Source organism: Coturnix japonica, chromosome 8 (genome assembly GCF_054131305.1).
Source record: "Coturnix japonica strain WE chromosome 8, WE-NBRP24, whole genome shotgun sequence".
Taxonomy (NCBI): domain Eukaryota; kingdom Metazoa; phylum Chordata; class Aves; order Galliformes; family Phasianidae; genus Coturnix; species Coturnix japonica.
In genome coordinates this window covers 19,730,673-19,755,587 of record NC_140670.1, presented here as the reverse complement: position 1 = coordinate 19,755,587, position 24,915 = coordinate 19,730,673, and the positions used below count along the sequence as shown (strand labels likewise).

Genomic DNA, 24,915 nt, shown 5'->3' with positions numbered 1-24,915 from the left:
TTGCATTAAAAAGTCACAACTGCTCTATTTTATTGGTTCTGACTGTGTGAAAAAAATTATAAGGACAACATTGAAAAAATCCGGGTTTTAGAGCCCCGAATGGCCGTAAAAACAATAAAATCAACTATAAAACCTGCACTAGTGATATTAAAAAATTATGTAGTTCAATAAATGTGACATTTTCATGAATGCGATTTAATAGTCTCCGGGCCGGGAGGAGGAAGGCGAAGGGGTAACAATTGGATCGGAGCGGGGCGGTGCTGCGGGGCCGCGAAATTAAGTGCTTCATTTTCCTTGTTGGGGATTATGCAGTGGGAGTGGAATGTAATAACTGCGCCATTAAACCTTCCCTTTAACAAGGCCTGTTGCAGGTATAAAAGTCAGAAAAGAATAATCTCTTCCTCTATTTATTTGTTTTCAAATAATGCAGCAAAACGAGGATTTTTGCCTTTTTTTTTTTTTTTTTTTTTTTTTTTTTTTTTTTTTTTTTTTGGCTTAAATTTGTCCACAGCGTTGGGAAGCACAGACCGTAACGCCCCGCGGAGGGCAGCGGGTCAGCGCCTTCTGCGCCCCCATTAAGTGCTCCGAGCTGCAAATCCAACACTTCCAGCCCAACCATGAGCTAAGCAACCCCCTTGGACGGAGCAATGCCTCGGAGACCGGGAGCGGAGAGAAAAAATAATCAGAACTGTCAGCCCTCTTGACGTGTACCTGATATTTACAAGACACAAGACCGCGCTTTAAAGGTGAGTTTTGGCATTTGTTAACAACATAAAGAAAAAAATCCAACCTCCTGATATTATTAAAAATACATATATTTCCATTTCCACAACACCCTTTCGTCTCGTTCCCAGTCTCTTACTTATTAAGAACGTCGTGGGTTTGGGGGGAAAAAAATAATAATAAAGAAAAGTATATATATATGTGTGTGTGTGTGTGTGTATAAAAGCAGCACCTGCTGTTCCTTAGCAGCTCTCTGCTCTGGCTGTCACCACGCGGAGGGAGGAGGACACCTGCTGCCGCCCTGCTCCCACGTCGGGCGCTCTCCTGGCCGGCGGGGACGGTTCTGCGGGGTTTGGAGCTGCCGAAGGAGGGCGAGCGGCCGCCTCGCATCGCCTCCCTCCCTCCGGAGCGCCAGGAGCCGCTCCCAGCGGCGCGTCCGTCCTGTCCGGGGCTCCGCCGCCGCTACCTCTCATTCAGCGGCAGTAGGTGCCCGAGGGGTACCGCGTCCGCGGGCCCGCACAACCCCGTCCGTCCCCTCTGTTACCCAGAGCCGGACCGGGCTGCGGGGCGGGGTGGAGGGGATCGCCCCTCGGGACGCCCGAAATCCGGGCCCGGTGCCTGAGGAACGCGCCCCCTCGCCCGCCCCCCCAGGTGCCCGCTCGGTGCCATCGGGACCCGGTTCGCGTTGATTGGCGCCGCGGGGAGTCCGCAAGGGGGAGGCGGGGGGGAGCTTTCGCCGGCGGGGGTGGTTTCCCCCTTCCCTGGCCGGGCTCATTGGCTAGACGGAGCCGCGGCAGGAAGGGGACAGAGACCACGCGGGCTCCGCCCCGCGCCGATAGAAACCTATCGGAGGGGAACCCGAGCCCGGAGAAACCCGCCGCGGCGGTGGCAGCAGCCGGCGGCCGCGCTCGGGGCCGCTCTCCGAGGGGCGGCCGGGCCGCGGGGGCCGGGCCATGCAGTACCAGGCGCCGGGCGCGGCTCCGGCGGCGGCCCTGGGCGTCGGCGTCCCGCTGTACGCGCCCACGCCGCTGCTGCAGCCCGCGCACCCCACGCCCTTCTACATCGAGGACATCCTGGGCCGCGGCCCCGCCGCCGCTCCGGCCCCCCACTCCCTGCCCGCCCCGCCGCCGCCGACGCTGCCGTCGCCCAACTCTTCCTTCACCAGCCTGGTGGCCCCGTACCGGACTCCCGTCTACGAGCCGACCCCCATCCACCCGGCCTTCTCCCACCACCTCGCCGCCACCTACGGCACCGGCGCTTACGCCGGGCCCCTTTACTCCTTTCCTCGCGCCGTCGGCGACTACACGCACGCACTGATCCGCCAGGACTCCCTGGGTAAGCCGCGGTCCCCTCGCCCCGCCCGTCCCGTCCCGTTCCGTCTCGTTCCGTCCCGTGCCGCCGTCGGGGAAGCGGCGGAGCTCAGCCCCCGGCCCCCTCGGCCCCCGCCCGCTTTACAGTAAATTCAGGGCAGCTCCGCGTTGGGAGTGAGACCGCAGTGCGCGGCCGCGGTGACTCAGATTTGTTTTCCTTCAACCGAGCGCCTCTCGGAGTGTCCTTAGTAATGTCGCGTGTGGTTTTGGTGGGGAGTTTTAATTGTGCCGAGAGATCGCGCGACAGATCGCGGCCTTTTCCTGCCGACGGGTCCCAGTGCCGCCCGCACCGGCCCCGCTCCGGCTCCGCGGCTCGAGGGCGGGGGTCGGGGGGGGCCGTTCTGTCCCGGTGCGGGGCCCGCGCTGCCCTCAGTGATTGCAAAACGAGCCCTGAGTCACCGCACCGCAGCAGCGAAGGAGCCTGACCCTTTCCGTTCATACAGGAAACCTTGAGCTCTCGATAGGAGTAAATCTGGTTTCAGAAGCTGTTAAGTGTTTTCCTGGCCGCCCGGAGCAGGCTCTTCCCCGGGAGTCGTGCACGGCGCTGATTACTTTATCGACATCCTCAATACAGACAAATTCAGGAAACACTCGGCTTCTGATAGCCGGGATCCGTTTTTCTGATATTGTTCATTTCCTCTGTGTGGGATGTGCCTTTATGACAGCTAAAATAACCAGTTGCTTCCTATTTTTTTGAGGCTGTTTTGCACCAGAATTACTAAAGCCTGACGCAAGCAAAAATCTTGAAAAACAATGCAGCGAATTTCAAAGGCTGCGGGCGGGGGGACGGCAGCGATACCTCGGCCACGGCCAACGACCCCGGGCCGGGACCGACTCCCGGGGGCGCCCCGCGGGCACTGGGCTGTAGCGCAGCGCGGGGTCCGGGCCGTCCCGGTGGGAGCTGCTGCGGAGGGGACACGCGGCAGTGAAAGAGCAGAAGGAAGCGAAGGGCTTTTTTTTTTTTTTTTTGCTTTTTTCTCTACCCTGTATTTTCTTTGCGCGATAGACCAACAGGAAACACATTGACGGAAACGCTGCCAGAGCCCGTGGAGCGGCTCTGAGCACATTCTGCTCCGCGGGGCTGAGAAAGCGGAGAGAAAGTTGGGGCCGGGAGCGGGGCTGGGGGCCGGGACTGGCGGTGACGGCGCTGCCCCTTTCTCCCCGAAGGAAAGCCGCTGCTATGGAGCCCCTTCATCCAGCGGCCGCTGCATAAGAGGAAGGGCGGGCAGGTGCGCTTCTCTAACGAGCAGACCATCGAGCTGGAGAAGAAGTTCGAGACCCAGAAATACCTCTCCCCACCCGAGAGGAAGCGCCTGGCCAAGCTGCTGCAGCTCAGCGAGCGCCAGGTGAGGCCCTGCCCCGCTCACCGCGGCTGGGGGGGCGGGGGGGGTCCCTGCGGCCCCACCGGTGTTACTCTATAGCTTTCTCTCTCGCCGTAGGTCAAAACGTGGTTCCAGAACCGCAGAGCCAAATGGAGGCGCCTGAAGCAGGTACGGGATGGTTCCGTTTCTATAGCAATACGGGTTTAATGGCGTTATCTCGGCGCGGCGCCCGGTGCGGGATGTGTGCAGCACTCATCCGGCACTGTTTAACCTCTTCACCTTGATTAAAACGGCAAACACCGCGCCGCGGCCCGACGGGACTCGCTCGGGCAGCACTAATGCTAAAAGCTCCTAATGCGGCTCCGGGTCAATGCCGGGCGGCCCTCACACCGCGCCCGTTGCAACTCGGCGCTAATTGTTTTGTAAACCCATATGTTGTTTAGCCAATTAGCGCTGGGGAGATAAGCGAGCGACGGTGAACCGCTCCGACGGTGGGGTCGGAGGGGACGGTCACGGCGCTTTCAGAGACTCCCCCACCCCAACCCCTCGTCGGGGGCAGCTCAGGGAGATCCACGGTGCTTTACGGGCGGTCCCGATGCGGGGCGCTGCGCCGTTCCTCCGCCTTATGGACTGTGCAGAAGGGCAGAGCTCTGTTTTTATGGCCTAGCTCAGACGGTGCCCTCGGCTCAAACGTTTGGGAAAAAATCCCAGTCGTGGCCTGGTTCGGGCACGCAGAATATTTGTTCTGCGGCTTTGTCTAATGTCTACTGCACCTCGGCTCAGATCCCCTTTCTCCTTCACTCGGTGCTGGTCTGTGGCAAAGTCCATCGGCGGTGCTAGCAGCTCCCGGCCCCAAAGCCGCCCCCTCCATGCTGTGACCCCATACACGTCCCCACACACCGTTCAGCAGTGCCACGCATCTCCACCCACTTCCCCCAATGTGGGCATGCGGGCTCTTGCTCTCGGCAATGGACTTCGGTTCGATTTATTTTTTAATAGCGTGTTTCCATGTTGAGGTTAATCCTTAGAGCTTAATTATATTTTTCTTCCCGTTTACTTTTGAGCCACTGATGAATTCAGTCTCCCTCCTTTTGCCACGGGGATTGCCGTGTAATTGGGGAGAGGTCTAGGCCGTGTCTGGAGCCTCGCTCCAAACATTTGCTTTGCTAAAGAGCAGTCAGCCCGTAGGGCTCAGCCCTTTCTTCACAGAACCCCGCGGTGTTTTCCTGTAGCTCCGTACCCAGCGTCTTTCTGTCCCCGCAGGAGAACCCCCAGGCCACCAAAAAGGAGGAGGTGGAAGGCACCGACGATCACGGCGAACCGCGGCCGGAGGGCAGCCCCAGCCCCGCGAGGGGGGGCGAGGCCGAGCCGCAGGACAGCCCCTCGGCTGCCTCGCAGGAGGACCCCGAGTCCGACGTCTCCGATGACTCCGACCAGGAGGTGGACATCGAGGGCGACAAAGGCTTCCACAGTGCCACACGCTGACAGCCCGCAGGCACGGAGCCGAACTCGGCTTGCGCTGTCCCAGGACTGCGGGAAGGAGGATTTTATGACTGGAGAGGACTTTCACCATTCTGCTGAAAGACAAAGAAGCACAAACGGACTCGTTCTGTAATAATCTGAGAAAGAAAAGATGTATGTTCTGCAAACAGTCCGTTTTTTGGCAGATCTCTGATTTGATTATAGGGACTGATCGGTGGTTTGTATTTACTGCGTAAGATCTGTGTGTACATTGATTGGTGCTCTCACCGGGACACAGCGCTGTGCCCATCTCCAGCTGCTGGAGCCCCTCTCCCCCAGCTCATGTGGTGGGGGAACGCAGAGGGCAGGACTGTGCCTTTATGTGTGCAAATGAATGTGCTTTAAATGAATTAATTTAAGTGCCCTTTGCAGGCAGAGAAATGTATTCTGTGCCATATAGAGGGATCGGAGCATCCCGACAGTGCCTTACCCAACCCAGGCCCTGCTGCTGCACCCCCCGGCAGGATCCACCCCTCACCGGACAGAAGCTGTGGGCACGTTCAGTTTTGCTCTTGATGGAATGAAATGTCCCTCATCGCGTTTTGGAGGACGTTTCCTCGCAGTCTGTGTGGTTCCATTTGCAGGGAAACAAAACAAACCAAACAAACAAACCCAACAAAACAAACAAACAAACCCAACAAAACAACAACAACCCAAAAGCAAAACATCAAACCGACCCAGTCTACTTTTTTCCTTGACAAATTTCCAAAGGAAATGAGGGGGCTGACAGGGCACTGCGGGGCACAGCATGGCAGTAGGCAGCCGTGCACACCGTGTCCCTGTCTGCTTCTGTACATAGCAGTTTGCCTTAGAAGTCTTTGCGGTTTTATACCTCACACTGTTCATATTTTGTACATATTGGTTCAATGTTTAAAAAAAAAAAAAAAAAAAAAAGCTGGTATTTAATTTCTGATGGATTTGTTTGAAATAAAATGAATCTCTGCATCACCGCTGCCCGGCTCCTGGCACAGCCCCCTGGTGCCCACAGCCGGGCTTTACCCTCCAGGTGCCGCCTCGCGTCCCGCTGTACCGCCTGGGCTCTCCACCGCGTGTCGGCTTCGTGCGAGTCCGGGGAACGCGGGTAGGGAGGGCGGGAGGACGAGCGGGTCCGCGGGGCATCGACCGGAGCCGGGCAGCCGCTGACCCGCCTGAGTCAACAGCGGTGATCCAACGGCCTTTCTCCGAAATGCGGCGGGGAAGGGGGAGGAGTGGAGGCTCCTCGCGGTGTCCCCCCTCTGCTCGAGGAGCCGGTGCGTCGCGTCAGAGCGGTTAGGTGTCTCCCTAAAGCAGCCGAGCTGGGTAACAGCGGAGCAAACACCGCACGAAGCGGGACGCGCCGCTGCCGCTATTCGGCTCCTGCAAATGTTCCCCGCCGTGACACGGCTGCGGGCATCGCCGTGGCAGGGAAAAGCGTTTCCACGGAGCCATTCCCCTCGGGCAGGGTCTCTTCTGCTAGAGGCACGGAGAGCTGCCAGAAGGGCAGCCCGGCAGTTCTTACTTCTCTGGGATCGGGCAGCACCGGCCGTGCCGTCCCGCAGGGACGGGAACACTCGTGGTACGGCGAGAGCCCTATTTCCAAGCGGAGACATTCGGAATCCCCCGCCCCGAAAGATTCGCTCCCGGCCGGGCTGTGGATTTGCGGGGTGGTGGCCAGAGGCTGCGGGGCAGTTCCCGGCCGGGCTGTGCCAATACCCCAGGTTCCCGAGGGGCTCGCACTGCCGGTGGGCAGCGCACATCGGCGGGGCTGAGCCGCGCCTGACGCTGGAGCCCGCTCCCAACATCCCGGCTCCGTGTGGGTCTGCCCGCAGCCCGGTACTCGCGGCCTCGGCGGGAGAAAAGCGGCCGAGGCACTTTACACTGTGAGGCAAAAGCTTCGAGCCCCTTCCGTGCCACGCTGCTTTTCCCTATTTGTTTGCCCGTTGGCTACTTCATGCCGAACTAGCACGTATGACCTTTCTAGCACAACTCCCGTCTTGTTTTCGACTCTTTTATCAGCAGATTCAACTTGAAAATGGTTATCATTTAGCAGAAAAACAAACAGAAAAGCACATTTTTGTAAGCAAAACGTTAATGATTGGAAGAATTGCACCGATTTCAGCTTGACAGTGTGTGATTAATCCTCCGGGTCAGGTACTTATATTTTTAGTCATTGGGTTCGTCGGCCTTTGATATGCAGAACTCTTTCTAGCCTAATAGGCTATCGACCCGGCTGCCGATGTACTTTGACTCCTTAAACAGCTGCTCCCAGGTGCGGGGCCTCGGCTGCCCGGGATGGGCACACATAGGAACTCAAGGGCTTTGGGGATACGGAGCCAGGACACACGTGGGCAACACAGTCGTGGTCCCCTGGAGAGCCCCGAGTGTGAGAGGGAAGGAGGAATGAGTGGGTGCTCACACCCAGCTGGAAGCACTGATGGTAAAGAGACATTAAACTTTGCATTTGTTGGTGCAGTTTTGGCAAATGCACTGTGGCAAGGATTGAATGGGCATGGAAAATGAGCAGGAATCTTATCAGCCTTAGGGAAAGGACCATTTCCAGACATAAATCAATTAAGCTCATTTGAGGACTAAGAATCTGACAGCACATAAACTTCCATATAAATAACTTTGTATTAGTAGGCTGTTATTGCCTGCTGGGACTCCAGACCTGCTACAGCTGAGCAGAACACCATCTTAGTGGACTTTCTGTAAGTTTTGCTTTTGAAAAAAGAGGTTCTGACCAAACTGAATAGACTGAAATAGGATCTTACTCTCCTATCATGTAGATGAGGCTTCAGAGCATTCCCCCACTTGTCAATTGTGGTCATTGCTTTGAAAACCTATGAGGAGAAACTCCTTAATGATGGTCACCTGTGCTCCCTGCTCCTTGGCTGTAGCAGTGAGGCTTCCCATGATCTTGGTGTGTCATTCTAGAAAGCATTCTGGCATTGTCTAGACAAGTATAAAAGTTGTGTTTTTAGAATGGTTTAGCAAACACTTTCTAATATCTTTTAGCATTTTATTTGTCCTGTCATTGCAAGGTTTCATAATGTGGTAGTCAAGACACTTTAGTTTATGCCTTCAAAAACACAACTTCTATTCTAGTCTAGACGTACTGAAAGAAGGTTTTTGTCCTGGAGTACACCCACATGAGGTTGTGGCAGTTGTACAGTTGTACAATGAGTCAGGACTGCTCACTACTGTGCAGTTTATCTTAATGACTTACTGCAGATACCAGGATAAAGATCACAGGTTAAAAGGGGAAGAAGTAACTTTTACGTACATCACTTCTTCCACTTCCCTTTCTGTATGAGAAAGAACCCTCCTACCCAGCCTGATGAACTACTCATCTGCACATGGGGTTGGTCAGAGCAACTGACCCTGCCCACACCTGTGTTGCAGCAGAACACATTATGCACAAGGCTGGGTAGCTACAGAGATGTCTCTGTATGGACCCACCCTCTTGGCCCTGTCAACAAACTTCTTTGGTTCTGCCAGGGAGCCCTTTCTACACCCATTTGGAACAAACGTAGCCCAGGTCAGTACAATATAGTACTAAACAATCCCAGGATCCCACTTCTGACACCCTGAGATTGTTTAGTCTGGAGAAGAGGAAGCCAAAGGGAGGCCTTATCACTCTCTACAGCTCCCTGAAAGTGGGTTGTAGTGAGATGGGGGTCTACCTCTTCTCCCAGGTGACAGAGATGGGACAGGAGTGAGTGGCCTTACATTGCACCAGGAGAGGTTCAGGTTGGATATCAGGAAATGTTTCTTCTCAGAAAGAGTGATGAGGCACTGGCACAGGCTGCCCAGGGAGGTGGTGGAGTCACCATCCCTGGAGGTGTTCAAGAAAAGCATAGATGGGGCACTGAGTGGCATGGTCTAGAGCAGTCACAGGCATAGGTTGGTGGTTGGACTGGGTGATCTTAGTGGTCTTTCCAACATTAATGATTCTATGAGTCTATTATATAATGGTCTTTGGAGAAGAGGTTTGCACTAATTAGGTTTGTTTTGTCCAGTGGGTATCTGGGAACACAGTGCCCAGAGATCTCTGCTGGCACATTGAAGAAATATAGCCAGTTTTGGTAGTATGGTTGGTTGGTTCTGGGCTTCTTGTCAGATTAGATATTGTATCCATCTTGGCTATGTGCATGTTGATGCCAGTCAGATGTGGAAAGGAGCAATGCTGGGCTGGAAACAAAAGTGCTGCCCAAGAAGCAGATGGGATCTGTCTCATGGCATTAGGCCCAGCTCTGGCTGTGGCCCTGAGTACTGACCCAGCATTGTTTCATCACCAACACAGTACTTGGTACAGTGTTGTCTCCTTGGTGCTGTAACACCCACCCCACACACACCCTTAGAAGTATCCCACCCCCAGAGAAGCAGTCTGAAATAATCCAACACGAGCAGAGCTGGCAGTGCTCGGGCAGTCTGCATCTCCCAGGGCTCCTGAAAGCTATTCCCCATGTCCACAGCTCAGCTTGTGACCCTTGGGGATGGACATAGATCAAACCATGAGGCACTTTTGAAAATCCTGGTCAGAAATGGCACCAGCCCTCCTCCAAGTGTGATGTGTGGCAATCCAAGTGTGCTCAGTTGCAGAATCTTTTGCAAGACAGCACAAGTGCCCTGTGCTTTAAGAAACAAATATTTTTCACTCACAGTTGTGGTTGGGAACAGTAATTCACAATCAAGTGCTCCAAAATGAAATTTCTTTATTATAACAGGGCCCTCAGAAGTGGTTTCTTGATGAAATCATTTTATTTTCTCATGCAGAATATTTTTAATACAGTGCTTCTATTTGTGGTTTTCTCTTGAACTGTCAGTCACTTGATTCACTAACACAACCTGTACAGCGTTATTTTCTCTCTCTGTATAATCAATATATCTGGCACTGGCAATTCAGGCATAAATCCTGATACTTTAAAATGTAGAGTATTAAGTTATTTGTTGGTAGCACCAGAACAAATGTAGGATAAATAATGTAGTTAAACAATAAATGAATTAAGGCCTTATTCTTCCTTAGTTGCTTACGGAATCTGCATTACTACATACTTTCCATTATTTGCAAATTACACCAGACTAATTGAATAAACGCTTTAAAATGGGTCCTGAACACTGGTTTAGAAGCACAGAGGAAGTGGTTTCTTAGACAACTGCTGCCCACATATTGATTTGATAACGGGGAGGTGGAGGGGAGAAGATGATTATGTTGATGTACGGAGCTGTTGATTGTTTAATTGAAGGTAAAATTTTTAGCTTCACTAGTCAATTACGTGATCTCATTAAGTCCTTAAGAATCACTAAAATACCATTCTGGCTGAAGCAGCTGCACTTTGCTATTATATTGTCTGAAGCATTAGGAAAATCATTTGCTAATGGTAATTTACAAGTGTAAACATGTGATATTTTTAGCATCTGAACAAGCTTTCTCCAGCTGAGAGATCTTGAATGACTAACATCTACCAGGTGAAGACAGGGAAGGACCTGAAATGTGCTTTTATGCTTGCTTAAATGAAGTTCTAAATATCCAAACCTTATCAACACAGTGGAAGATGGGAGAAAACCCTCTATTTCTTAACATTAATGCTGTTGAAAGTTTGATACTAGAAAGTTTGATGTTAAAAAGGAAACAGAGACTGTTACAGGGATAAATGTAAACTAAGACCATATTTGCCATCCCTGTGGTGGGAAGAAGCCCTGTACTGTGAAGGTGTTACTGGTACCAGTGTGGCAACTCCAGGTAGAGGTGATCTGGAGACCTCTGTGCAGTAAAGACTGCTTGTCCTGTGTCAGGCACCATTAGTTGGGAGCTGCACATAAGGATTTGTGTACCAGCTTCCAGACTCCTTGTGCAACAGCGTGTGCAGCACTGACATATACATTCTCATAACTTGTGTCATTTTACATGTTTCTGAGCATTGTATGAACAAATTCTTCCAGGTTAACGGCTTTTCATATTGCAGGATTACTGTCACAGAGGAGATAAATCACTCAGGGCTTATACAGGAATGTGAGATCTGCTTTCCAAAGGCCGCTTGGTAAGAGCTGTTTCTTTGTGTTTTGATCAGGTTTGTTTGCTTGTTTTGTGTTTAGGTGAGTTCATAGAAAGACAGCTGCCTTCCTCACATCATTCTTGCCAACAGCTTGGCTCCAGTCACACCAACCTGATGAACTCTCACAGTGAGCTCAATGTGCTTTCTTCTCAGTGTGAAGATGTAACAAAAGGTTATGAATCAGTTCCAAAATGAGAGATTTACCAGGAACTGTTTCTTCCCTTTTTTTTCTCTTCTCTACACAAAAGGACAGTGATAGAAATTAGAAACTGATAAATACTTCAGAACAAGTTCTGTGAGATGTGGGCTTTTCAAATGTTTTGAATATTCCCAGTGCCATGTGGTTTTGGTTCTGTGCCAATTCGTGCATCACTTACAGTCTATTTGTAGTCAGAAATGACTGCTGATATACAAAGAAGACACAGAAGAACACAGTGCTAAGGAGAAGAGGTACCAGTACACTGACCTTACAGCCTTCAGTTTTCTCAGGAAATTGAATTAGTATCTTCCAAGTGTTGTCTAGAATATGTCTAAGTTCCTATGTCTAAGTAGTCCCTGAGCCACTTGTATGCCTGTTACTTATTTTTTAAAGATACCCAGTTGAATTGCAAAGTGTGAGGCAGAAGAAACCACCACTGCTTTGTTCTGCAGTTATACAAGTTGGCAAGTGGGTTCTTCAAAAGACCCCGGTATAAATTAGAAGACCTACGCAGTTAACAGGGAATCTTCCTTTATATCACGGTAAGTGCCAGAAGGTATTTTAAACAAAGCAGAAAGCTATGGCATAAAAAGAATGTGATGGGTGTATCAGTAACATAAAGTTAATTTAGATTTTTTAGACTATAAAATTATCTGGGATACACTTTCCTGTTTGTTTTTGTTTTCTGATTGGCTATTGCTCTGTCATGGTGTAGGGTCAGGAGCATCTCAGCTTTCCAGTGTTCTGCATGGACTGCGGGACCGGCCAGGAGCAGCTGGAGCTGTGAAGAGCAGCTCCGTGACTCACTCGCACTGTTAAGCCAGACAAGTTTGTAACATCAATGCTGTTGTGACCAATATTATAGTCCAAAGAGGGCCTGAAAGCTCTCAGGTATGAGTAGCACAAACCCATTCTCAGAAGAGGGAGAGCCAGAGCAACTTGCTTTACCATTGTGCTTTCTGGAACGATAGCAGATTTGGTTATGATTTGTTTACAGGATCAGTAAAACCATTTCTAACAGTGATTCCAAGGTACTTTTGGTCATAGCGGCTATTAACATTGGACTGATCTCTGGCTTTTCTGGTGGAAAGCTGTGCCTGGGAAGCCCCACACAGGAAAGCTCTGTGAACAGCTGGCTCAGGAAAGTGCACAGGACCAAGCATATGCAGAGCTTTTCTAAACTATGATTCTGTTTAAAGCCTTTGTGGTTTTGAGATAAGATATCAAGGAAACAGAATAAAAGCAACTACTCACCAAAAGACTGAGTTGTATCTGAATATCACTTGTGTGCGCAGCTGCCCTCCCCAAAGGACCCACGAGTGCCTGGGGCTGCCTCTGCCATCCACATTGCAAGGTGCTCATGGGCAATGGAGTTCATACAGCTTCTGCAATATCTCCTGGCCTGAACCTGATGGGTATGTATTGATAAATGGCTGTGCATTTAAAAGAATTCTTTGTAGAGAAGTTTGGTGGGGGGAGAGGGTGAAGTCGGGGTGTTATATTCTTAAATATATAAAAAAATCTAATTCTGAAGTCCATGTTTTTAAACTCTCTTAAGTTTTGTGTTTTATTTCTTTCTCCTGTTATTTTATAGCATGAGGATCTGATTCTCCAGTACTCTGAGACACACCAGACGCACTGGGATGTGTCTACTATTGATTTTTTGTGGCAGCATCAGCTGGGAGCGTCAGCCTATGGAGACTTTTACTTGATTCAGTAAATCAACACATTTCCCAAAATGAAGGTGGTAGGTGGCTGCTTACTTTGTTTTGTTCCATTTCATCTCATTTCACTTGAGCTCACGGTGCCTTACATAGCCATGGGTTTCATGGAATAGGATAGAAGCATTAAAGTTAGAAAAGACCAATAAAATCACCAAGTCCAAAAATCAGTCCCCCCTCACCATGCCTACTGACCACATCCATCAGTGCCATACCTACCCTTTTCTTGAATACCTCCATAGATTGTGACCCCACCACCTTCCTGGGCAATCTATGCCAGTGCATTGCCACTCTTTCTGAGAACAGATATTTCTTCATATCCAATCTGAATCTCCCCTGGACATTATCTTTCATCCTATTGCTGTTATCTGACCCCCACTTTGCCACAAACTCCTTGCCCTTAAGCTCTCTAAAATGTTCTCTATAAAGGGAGTAATTACAATGAAGAATTTGTCAAACTGCAACAAGAGTGTGACATTAACAGTATTTGATAATAAAACACATTAACAAATCACTGCTTCACAAAAATCGGTTCACATGTAATGCTGTGAATATAATGCATAAGGAATGGAGCTATTTTAGTGATTCTTGAGAATATGCCACCTTCTATTTCTAGATATAAGTAATAAAATACCCTATAAATATACATAAATTTAAAATAATTTCCTCATGCCCAGTAAGGTTAGTAATATATGATACAAAAACAGTGAAGTATTTTCTGCTATCTTGGCAGCAATCTTTTCTCTAATTGGGTACATCTTATTCCCTAGACAATAATCTTTCTTGCAAACCTTTTAATATGATCTCATAAATATTAAGGCTCTTAATAGTTCTGCTGTACAATGCTTATATTGCCTAGTCAACATTTACTGTCAATCTATTAACGTCCCACGTTTAATTCCCAATGATACTAAAATTAAATTAGCAGTGTGCTCTCCTACAACATCTGTCTCCACATCTAGAAGACTGTTTATACAAGCAATCAGGGAAGTTAGCTGTTCACTGGCAGGGCAAGTGTCTGCAAATAGTCTCTGCAATAACATGTTAGCTACTGCAAATGGAGAAATATGAATTAAGCATATAGATTTTGCACTTGTTTCCCTTGTGCCTCCCCCCTTTCCTTGGCATGTTTGCAGATACATTTGTAATGTCAGAAATGGCTCCGAATGCAGAGCATTAATTAGATGTGGGAACTGGAGCATAAAATAACATCTACATTTTATCCTTTTTAATCAAGAGGAAATGCTCTAATGTTGGATTTAGATTTAATGCATAACTAAATATTTGACTCAATATATATTATGTCAGTAAATTACGTGGTGTTTATCACAGTTTCCAAAAGCAGGGCTTTAATGCCTCATTTGACATGATTTGGTCAGTCTCTGGCAGAAGGCTGATAAACCACCCATTTGTGCCATTACAGCTGTCTCTTATAGCACTGTGCTGCTATGGAGAGGGGTCAGTTGTCATTTCCTTAAAAACTTTGTTTTTCATCATTTTATAATAGGTTGATCATTAAAGTTCATTTGGATGTATTATATTAGATAAGTTCCAGACTAATAAATCAAGTTTCGATGGTACAAAAATAACTTAAATTTATGAGGTGGCCAAAAGTTATTTAACTGCTGCTCCACTGCCAAGGAACCTGAAGCTGGAGTCAAAACTATGGCTAGACCTCCATTTCTTCCCATTTACCATTCTTTCTTCATACATAAGTACTTGTTTTTTTGTTTGTTGGTTTTGCAAAGAAGTAGCAAAAAGCTCCACAGCATCTTCCACAAAAACAGATGAATTGTATCAACTCTGCTGATGAGGTCTGGTTCCACAGGATTGTGTAGCTCAGAAACCCCCTTCAGGTGTTTGCTGTAACACAGGTGAGGTTGTGGGAATGAACAAATTGTTGCTCAACCTACTGCAGGAGCTGCAGCACCATAGAGAGAACTGTGGAGGGAAACCCAGGGGTTTCCATTTCTCTGTGGCATCTTTTGCTTTGTCAAACTCTGCTTGAAGAAAGCTTGACTAGTTTTATCAGGATTGGTAAAACGGTAATGAAAAGCTGACTGCAATAAGAGCAAGAAGTGCTACTCTGATGTCCAGTGAGTCCAGTGCTCAGTCACTGACCTGCTCTGAAAGATGAAGGATTTACTACTGGATTAATTGAAAAAAATGCTAGCTAATTACTAATTAGCTGTGTGAAAGCCCCAGTGCGGCAGCTCTGTTAGAAACAAGAAATGGGTGTGTATTTAGGAAGCACGCTTTATGGTTACCTAAATGAAATGAATTGCAGACCTTCAGATCAGGTCTGAACTTTGTCCTTTCTCCAAAACTATAAGGACAGTCAGTCCAGTGACATGGAAAAAACACAACTTATCCTGCTTATCCTTCCTTTTTGTATGGTTGCTCCCATGGAAGCCAATGCCTGCAACAGTGTGAGTAAGACGAGCACTCAGCTTTAGTGACTGACTTTTGGTGGAGAAAGTACAGCTGCTTAGGAAACAGAAAACAATACTTTTTATGCCACAGGTATAATGATCCCTTTCCCTTATAAAACAAAAGAAAAAACAGATCTAACCCTGACAGCTTATCTTCAGCCAAGATGTCCCAAAGCAATGTGTTTTAAGAACTTCAGTTGCCATGTGTCTCTGCTCCTTGTTGTCAGCATCTACCCACCATTGCCCTTAAGGCACAATAATCCTTGGCTGTGTCTGGCGACTGTCTCAGTAAAGGATTTAATTCCTCCTTCTGCTTCAGTGAACAGTGGGCAAACAAACCAGCTTCCCCAAGTACGCCCCACTAGAAGGTGGGAGGAGAGTCAGACATATTTGTGCCTTCTTGCAGTCCACCCACTCCTTCCTTCCCTGGGCCTGGCCTTCCGCCCTTCATGCTGTCCCCAGGGGCACAGAAGCTCTGCCCTCACTGCATGCGGTGGCAGCAATGAGGTGGCAACAAGCACTCCTTCCTGTAAGGCCTGTCAGGGGGTGAAGAGGTCTTCTAGGGGTCAGCCCTGGAAGAAAAGAAGACACCTCTACTTCTAAATGCTGTAAGAAGAGCTTCCCTCCTGCCTGTGCCAGGTTGTGTGCAGTGCTTGGTAAGGTGAGGTGGCTGCACTATTACTGTGCACCAGGTCTACCAGGTGGTGCTACTATAACACAGCTTAATTTCCTGAGCTGCTGTCAAGGCAAAAATTGCTCTGTAGTGGGTTGAAGTTAAGAACTTCTGCTATCATGACATCCTCATGAGAACCTGCTGAGCCCGTGGGACTGGTATCACAGCATCCTTTGCTGGGTTACTATGAAATCAACTTTTGAGGACTCATCAGTGCCTGTCAGCAGAGGCCACTGAGCTCATGGGATTGGCTCTTTACTCACATGAAAGTTCTGACATATTTGATTCAGTACTTCTGTTTTTCCAGGATGACACCAAAGCAAAGTCTCTGTGATCTCACTGTCTCAGCAACTTTTGTGTGTGAGGTTGACACAAACAGAGTCACCTTTCTGGCATCTGTTTACTTAGTGGAAAGTGAGCAGAGACACAGACCTGCCCCCAGGTGCCACAGAGAGGTGTCGTCAATTCCACATATTGCATTGTTTATTGCACCAGATTATATGCTTTGTTTCCATTCATTGTCAGACTCAACCCAGTTCAGGTGAACTGGATAACTACATTAAACAATGGCCTGAAATGGAAAGATATTGTTGTCTTTAACCCAAACACCAGTACTGCCAATTTTGTGCAGGTTTAAAATTAGAAAGCACTTTGCAGTAAGCTGTGTGAGCTCACTGCCATGTACCCTAAAGCTCCAAACTGCTCCAAAGGCAGTGTAGGTGAAGTATGATTATACAATATTTCTTCATATTCCAGCACAGAAAAGGAAGAGGTAAGTTTCATAAAGTTACAACCCCCCTGATTTCTTAGAAATCGCGGTCTGAATTTTGTCTCAGGAAATGACAAGCCTACTACTCACCTACCATGAACAAAAATAAGAAACACCTGTTATCTTGTTGTTCTTACTTAATTTGCTTCCTCTGGTCCACTTTGTTTCCTTGCCTTCATTCTGAAGACCTGAGATGAACAGCAGTGAGGTTCTTGTTGTTGTTGTTGTCTGTAACATTTATGATTAAAGTAACAGGTAAGTATAATAAGCTATATGGAAGTGATTTGGTTTGCCTTGTTTTTATCCATCATTTTGGTTTATTTTTGCTCTTTTCCTTTATAGCAAGTATCTCCTACTTTTAGTTGTGTGGCCACTTTTATTTCTCAGGTTACTGTTATAGGAATATAAGGCCTAGTTACTTAAGGAAACATAATTTACTTAAAAACAAAACAAAAATAACAACAACATAACCAAAGCAAACACTTATATTTATGACTATACTCCTGAGAATCTTCTTTTAATGCTTGTGTCCAACCAGATCACTCAGAGTCTCTTTAATTTGGAGAGCAGGAAAATTAAAGCCTTGTGTTCTCACCTCTACAACTGAATGTCTTTCAGCTGGTAGACATGCCAGCTTCTTGTCTTGAAAAATCTATTCAAGATTATGAAACAAAAAGGGGTAAAGTTATGTCCAGTGCTCATCTTGGGTGTTGAAAAATCAAATCTAGAATAAGTAATGCTTTCCTGTTATGACACAATTGGTTTAAGTAAAATGGGGCTAGTGTGTATCTATTTGTCCTTTCTTTTTGGGAAAGACCAGCACTTGATTTGACTGCTTTATTTCTTTTTCCTCTCAAAGAGAGTATTAATGTGTTCTAGTGGTACTCCTTGTGGGCATTTAGAAGTTACCATAAGTGTGCAAATCTGTCTCTAGACAACGACAACAAAAGCTTCTATACGTGCAAATATTGTTTCATTCAGGAAGTTATTCTTATGTGTATGTTTCCACAGCTATTATCAGTAGAACTGAAGGGTAGCAGCAATATCCACAAGTTGCCTGATTTCCTTCCCGCATTATCAAAGATTGAAACAACAAAGATGAAAACACTGGGGGAAATGCCTGTAATGATGACATAAATGGCTTTTCCAGCAAACATTTAAGGAAGTTGCCTTTAGTATATTGTTTATAGTGTGCAGGAGGCACTCCTGACTGAAACAGTTGTGTTGTGTTGGATCTTTTAAGCATTCCCCATGTCTGGCCTCAGGATGTACTTCAGTGGGTTATGTGCTGGTGTTTGCAATAGTGGCAGTGTAAAGATCCTCTGTTGTTTCTGGGATATTTCTTCTGAGTTTGTGCTAACGCAACTGAAATTAGGCTATAACAAATGAATGTAAAGATTCCACCTTGAGTAGCTCAGGAAAGCATAGATGATAAAAATTATTCCTCTCATAGCATGTTTTTATTTTATTATGTTTTGTGATTTATACAGATTCTCACATGACCTCTCTTGATGTTTGCTAGTGCATATGAAGTTATACTTGTGCTGGGATATGTGCAGTGGATAGCTTAATGAAAGAGCAGCTGCTAAGCCCTGTGACAAGCTGTTGGAACCTCAGTTTTCAGCTCCTGTTCCTGCATAGGAAAAATACTCTAAATGTATCTACAGTGGAAGCACATGCCTAGCAAATGGCTTTAGCATTGTTCAGCTCCCTTTTATGATCTTATTTTGTCTAAATGTCACAGATGTGTGTAATGCATGTCCTGGTATAGGGATGGAGAGGAAGCAGTTGGCAAAGCAGCTGGTTGGGAAAGGCATTAAAAGTGGATATCCAGATGCTACCTTGATTAGAATCTCTAGACTGATGTTCCCTTGAACTCTATGAAGCACCGAAGGACCGAACTGATATCTTCTCAGGACACCCTTTTCTTCTATAAAGCTTCTGCCCCATCCTTGTCACCACTGGCACCCAATTCCCTCTCCCAGGGCATCTACTGAGGCTTAACAACTGACCACAGAGCTGCATGCCACCAAGAACTCCTCTGTAGTAACTGAGTAGAAGCCTCGGTGCAAGACCCCACCAGAGCCTACAGGTCTGTCCTGCGGCAGCAGCTGCTGCTACTGCCCTGCCATTTCATCACTGAGTGCTTCTCAGTTTCCTGGCTCAATGAAACAGCTTTTCTGTTCATGGTTAGAAATTCTTCTGGGGAGGGGAAGAAGTAATAAGCCTTTGCATGTAATTGGCTGGATAGTTAGCTGGACCAGATATCTGGAATATCTTCTGGCTCCCAAATGCTCATATTCAGTAGACCTGTATGCTCACACACAGCAAATAGTAAATGCTAAGGAAATTAAATCACTTCAGATCTGCCCCCAGTGTGAGGGGAAGGAGCTGGATGGCAGCGTCTGGATTTAGAACCCTCAGTTCTTCCCAAGACTCTCCTGTACTGAATCTCCTCTCTTCTTTTTTTCTTTTGAGTGAGTAGTGGAGGCCACCCTAGGTCTGGAGGAACAAAATGTGGCTCATTTAAGTTATTTGCATGGCAGCTAGAAATTTTGGAGACTTGGGAACAGAAACAATCTAAGTTAAGATGACTTTTCTAATGCAGAAAAGAACATTTTATAAATATTACTGATATACAAGACAAGTGAAAATGAGTCAGTACACACTGAATCTTACTTGGTGGGCCTGTTTGCTGTGTGCTCATCAGGACTTGCTGTCTTTCAAAGGCCTGTATAAAATCTTCAGTCTTCATGGTTTCAAGGACAAAGGGTTTTGTCCCTCATTTGTTGTAGAGGAGGCTATAAAACCACAGACAAAAATACTTAACAGCCAACTAGCATCTGCAGCATAAACAGGTGAGATATGAATATTCATTTCCCCACAGCTTGTGCCATCACTTGTGCAAATCCAAAGTGGTGTAAAGTAACGTCAGGGTTAGAAACCATTTTAAATTTTGTTAATTTGTTTTCTATTACTCTATGGAGAAAGCAATGTTCTACACTGTGTATAAAGCTTAAAAGACTGCCAGAATCTACAACATATATTTTCACGTAGCTTCATACAAGCTCTGAAGGATGGAAAATATTATTATACCATTATGTAATGTGTTGTTTTTGAAGTGGAGTAAAGTAAAATCTCTTTTCCTACTCCAATAGTATTAGTTTGGTATTAATATTATTATTATTATTATTATTTTACACTTAGCTGGGAGGAATTATAACCAAACAGTAGGCACACGGGGTGATGCGCATTCTTGACTTGCTGATGGACAACACAATAACCAGTATCTCCCTTCTACGTCTCATGACCAGCAAGATCCTGTGTGAGCTTATGAACATTTGAGAACCTGCTGTTAAAATCTCTTGGTTTCATGCCCATGTCTAATTCCTATCTTGTGTCTTTTCTGAGTTGCCTTCCCTCCTCTGTTCCTGCCTTGTTCCCTCTTTGCTTTCAGCTCACCAGCTGCTGTGGGATGTGCTGTTCAGTGCAGCCATGCAAGTGCTGGTGTGGTGACACAGCTGCTCATTTGCCTAACTCACTAGCAAATACTCAGGGGGGCATTTCTTAATGTTCCGCAAGTTGGTCACAATTGGTGTATTGATTAACATAGTGATGAGAATCAAGAATCAGTGTTCTTTATTTTTGTTTCCATTTGTCTTCCACAAACCTGCTTTTTGTTTAAAGTAAATGACCCATGTTTCACCCTTAGATTCATTCCTGTAAAGCAGGAGTGATGATACCTACCAAGGAGCTGTTTGTGAGCTTTGTTGAGTTTTTAGAATCCTCACCAGGAAACAGTGTAGAAGCATATGGCCAATATATTAGTTCTAAACAGCCCAGTTTTATATTCTTGCAAATGCTCATACTAGCTTGTGGTAGATTACAATTCCCTCCCAATGGTTCTGTCATTGCTGTAAGATGTTGCAGCCAAAAGGGATTTTCTGGTCCTTCTCTCCCCACTCACTGTTTCCATATGCTTTGTGATAACTCATACTAGTGAATTCTAACCACTTTATTTGTATTTTCTTTTCAGGTTAATTTTCAGATTAAGTTTCCTGATCTAACTGGCTGTGTGGTTTCATGGCTGCTCACTCTCAGAGATACAGTAAGATCACACACCTGAACAATCACAAGGCTGCCCTTTTCAGACACAGTATGTATGCACACTGGCTAACATTTTCGGGAAGCCTAAGTTTCAACAGTGCTTCTCCAAAGAATGGTGAGTAACATCAGAGAGCCCTGTTTCCTGTGTAACCTCATGATGCTTCAGTTAACATGCTCTTTAACACTGAATTTTGCCTGTGATGAAAGTTATGTGTTATCTGAAAATTGGTGTCTCACATTGTCCAGGAAACAATAATTTGCAGAAATCCTTTAGTCTGACTTTTTCTCGTGATGTGGTTTGAGCTAGTGGAAAATCCAAGTCCAGATTATGCTCTGGCAACCGTCTCTGTATCTGCGCCTGAGTGATGGCCTTCCGGGGAGGAGCAAGCTTGGCACCTCATCCCTGTACTCAGCATAAACTCATTAACTGCTATGGCTCAGGTGAGGTCTTCTGCAATCCTGAAGTGAAATGGTAGATAATGAGGATATATAAGTTTGTGAAAGCCGGAGGAGCTAAATAACTTTTCTGGGATAGTGACAGACTTCACTTAACACCCTGGAGACATAGGAAAGTAGGTTAGTTAAACAGAGTCTCAAGAATGTCTCACATAGTTTTCTCTGCTGTTCAGGAGCCCAATTCCCGATAACAGGACAATACATACTAAGTACTTGAGTCAGCTGGCTGCCAAAGTACAAATCTGGTATTTGTTCCCATTGCACAAAGTAGCACTGATGTCATAAAAGATATGAAAAGCTTTACATTGTCCTTCTTATTTTTAAACCACTTTATGCTTTTGTATTTTGATTATTTTTAGTATATATCCTAACAGTAATGGGTGACATGCATCATTAAGTGTGGATGAAAAATAGCGGATGCAAATGTGAATGAAAAATTAAATGCTAAACCGTTTCTGAAAATGAAATTTTTGTGATGGGTTTAAGAAGAAGGTGTCCATATCCAAGTAAGTTATTAATGAGCATTTGCAAATGAATTAAGTGTAAGCTCTAAGGCTTTGTGGTTTTTTTTACCACATAAGTACTACTCTTAAAGAATTTTGTCTATATATTTTCTATGGGTGCCTGATTCATACTTTAAATACAACTGTCTACAATAATGGGAACTAGAAAGAAAAACGTCTCCACATCTGATTAAAATGCTACCATGGGTGCTGCTCCTACTATAACAGTTCCTAGGTATCAGTGCCTGTTTTTTCATAGTTAAGTGCATCCATTAGTGTGTATAAGGAGTAGCTAAAGGCATTAAATTACATTGTTGAAGAACTAACCTTCTGTGACTGAACTAATGTGGTGCTTGAAGGATAATTGTTTTATTTCGGGTTTTCTCCAGGCTTCAAAAAAAAAAAAGAAGTACTAAAAACTACTGGAAGGTGACTCTTATCACAATGTTTGATTGCTTTTTCACTGAACTTTAAAGAAATGATGCTTGACTAATGGATGTTTAGAAGATCACAGAACTTTTCAAACAGGCATTAAAATGACTCCTGCTACTGCTTTTGTTTGCACCAAAGTTATACTAACTGTCAAGATCACTGCTTAGGAACTGCAGATGCATTAATTTTGGAGGAATAGTTCTCCTAAAACTGCTGGAATTATAATCCCAGGTGCTCTGTTTAATTCAGGGACAGTAATCAAAAAGCAGTCCTTTACTTAGCAGCTATGGGGAAATGCTGCTGTGAGTCTTGAAGTATGTGAATCTTAGTTAAATGGGAATGAACATATTACATAAATTTCTGTACATACCTGCTGGGAAGAAAGCACACTTGACTTAAAGGTCATTTTAAATTATCCTTGGAAAAGGGTGAGGCTTTCTTTTCTCTTTGGTACAATATAAACTGTTTTCATCCTGAGCGAAGATGTCTTGGCTCTCCAATATTTATTGCAGCTGTCTGCATTGCCATTCTTACTTTCTTGGTGGTTTCTATTAGAAAATAGAGTAACTTCCTTGAAAGCTTCAAGTGGAAAATGCTCTAATAGAAAAATAATGCTCAGAGTCCTGTTGGTGGTGGCTATCTGCACAGGTAAAATATGTGGAGAGGTGAACAACTAGAAGTAGCTGAATCCTGTTTTTAGAAGAAGTTATACATGCAGCACTGTTTCTGGCTTTTTTTTTTTTTTTTTAGCAGCTTATTCAGCTGTAAAGATTTGGGGTTGCTGTTTAATTAGCTGTTTAGAATTGTATGCTTTGCATAATCGCTATTTGACTGCACTGTAAGAAAAGGAAGTTCAGACTATTCATTACTCAACTAAAACAATCTGAGATGCGAATCAGACTTTCCGATTTCTCTTCAGTGCTCTAAAGATTTGAGGTAAATAATTCTTCCAGAGAAAGACACTCAGACTTTTGTCTGACCAGTTCTTACTTTGGTCCCGTGCGTGGTCTTACCTTTACATAGTTTCACATAGGGGGAGGTATTATTTTCCAAGTTCCTTTGACATAAATTATTTATTTGACTTGGCATGAGAGATCCTTCTCCTCCTGTCCTTCTGCTCCAGGTCTCCCTCCATGCTCTTCTATCCTCCCTGCCCCTCTCTGTCCTCTGCTTTCAGGCTCCTGCAGTAGTACCTGCTTACCCTACCTCCTTCCAGACAGGCAGCAGCAGTGGGATTTGGGCCCCAAGGCCCTCTTAATTCCCTCTTGGTATGGTTCAAGGTCCCAGAATGTGGTTAGGGAATGATGTGGGAGTGGTACTAGGGAACAAGCGTTTCTAGATATTTTGCAGCAGTATTCCTGAATTCCTGTTTTGACTGTTGTCTACAGATATTGATGAAAAGCTCCTTTCATGACAAAGGCAGGAAGCTTTTAACATGAAAACGGTCAAACTGTTGTCACAATTCAAAGCAAATATGAGGCCTGGATAGAAACACAATGTAAACATTCCCAGGAGAAGCTTCTTGAGACTTGTTATGCAGAGCAAAGTTGGCACAGTATCCCATTTGCAATGCTAAAAATCAAATAGTTTTTTATTTGTTATTTTTACACTATTTAAGTGACATTCTATTTGGTTTAAGAATTAGTTGCTGACGCACAAGTCTCCTCTGTCCAATGATTCACATCAGATGAGCACTTTGTGCAGTTACAAGTGTCTGCTTTGCTGAATTGTTTTTGTAATTGAAAAATCAATAATTAATTCATAGCTGAGATAAAGAACTCAGTCCCATTTTGAGAATACTGCCACTGTGAAAGTTTTCAATTGTGTTCATATTTAAAGCGGAGGAGATTGAGAGCATTTGCTGCTTCTGATTCAGTCTACTGCCTATTCTAGCTTTTTTCTAAGGTGCCTATCGCCAGGCTATCTCAGTAACAATAAACTAGTTACTCAAAGGTTGTACTGAATAGTGCTTTCAAGATAACTCAGTGTAATGAGAATTAAACTTTTTCTGATAATGATAAAAATGTTTGTTCAATAACTTTCCACCGTAATTCCCAAGTGAACAAGCTGCCCATGATCTCATGAGGTGAGTTCAGTGGTTTGGCAACATCTCATACCTGAAAAACACAGATTGCTGTCCAAATGATTATATTAATTTGTCTGCTGGAATCAGTCTGAGGGGTGGGAATGTGCCGATGCTCAGAGTAAAATTAATAAAGTTAGAAGATTAAAAATTGTTTGCTTTACCTTTAATTACAAACTATCTCAGCATTTGCAAGATACTGTAGAAGGAATGAAAGTAGGACAAAATGGACAAACAAGTTTATTTTCTCATTCACTTAATTTACTTCATTTAACCTGTTGCTGTCACCATGGCAGTTATTCTCTTAAAGCATAGGAAGCATGTAGTCAGCCACAGCTTTTGGTTCTTTTATCAAGTATATAGCAAAGAGGCTATCCAGAAAAACAATTAGCTCCTGCTATGGTGAATATACTGAAGGTGACAAAGATTTCAGTTTAAGGCTTGGTATTTTCTGTAACGTATTACCCTGGCTGCATAGTCATCAGCATTCGCTGGGTTGCGTTCCCATTTATAGTTTCTTCAGAGACAATTCTGATTCTCCTGTTCTGTTCCTGCCTGTTGTGCAGATT

At 45.6% G+C, this 24,915-nt stretch overlaps 1 protein-coding gene across 2 annotated transcripts; it reads left to right on the top strand.

Moving 5' to 3' along the window:
- Positions 1 to 1,537: 1,537 nt before the first annotated feature.
- On the top strand, positions 1,538 to 5,884 carry HHEX (hematopoietically expressed homeobox). 2 transcript variants are annotated; one of them, XR_014948683.1, is made up of 4 exons: positions 1,538 to 2,058; positions 3,266 to 3,439; positions 3,533 to 3,583; positions 4,679 to 5,884. XR_014948683.1 is itself a non-coding variant. In XM_015867278.2 (4 exons), exons 1-4 carry the CDS (start codon positions 1,677 to 1,679, stop codon positions 4,898 to 4,900), a joined length of 834 nt encoding a protein of 277 aa, XP_015722764.1. In that variant the 5' UTR covers positions 1,556 to 1,676; the 3' UTR covers positions 4,901 to 5,884. The 2 variants fall into 2 exon arrangements, 1 of the variants encoding a protein (XP_015722764.1); XM_015867278.2 differs by having other exon boundaries at positions 1,556 to 2,058; positions 3,261 to 3,439.
- Positions 5,885 to 24,915: the final 19,031 nt, after the last annotated feature.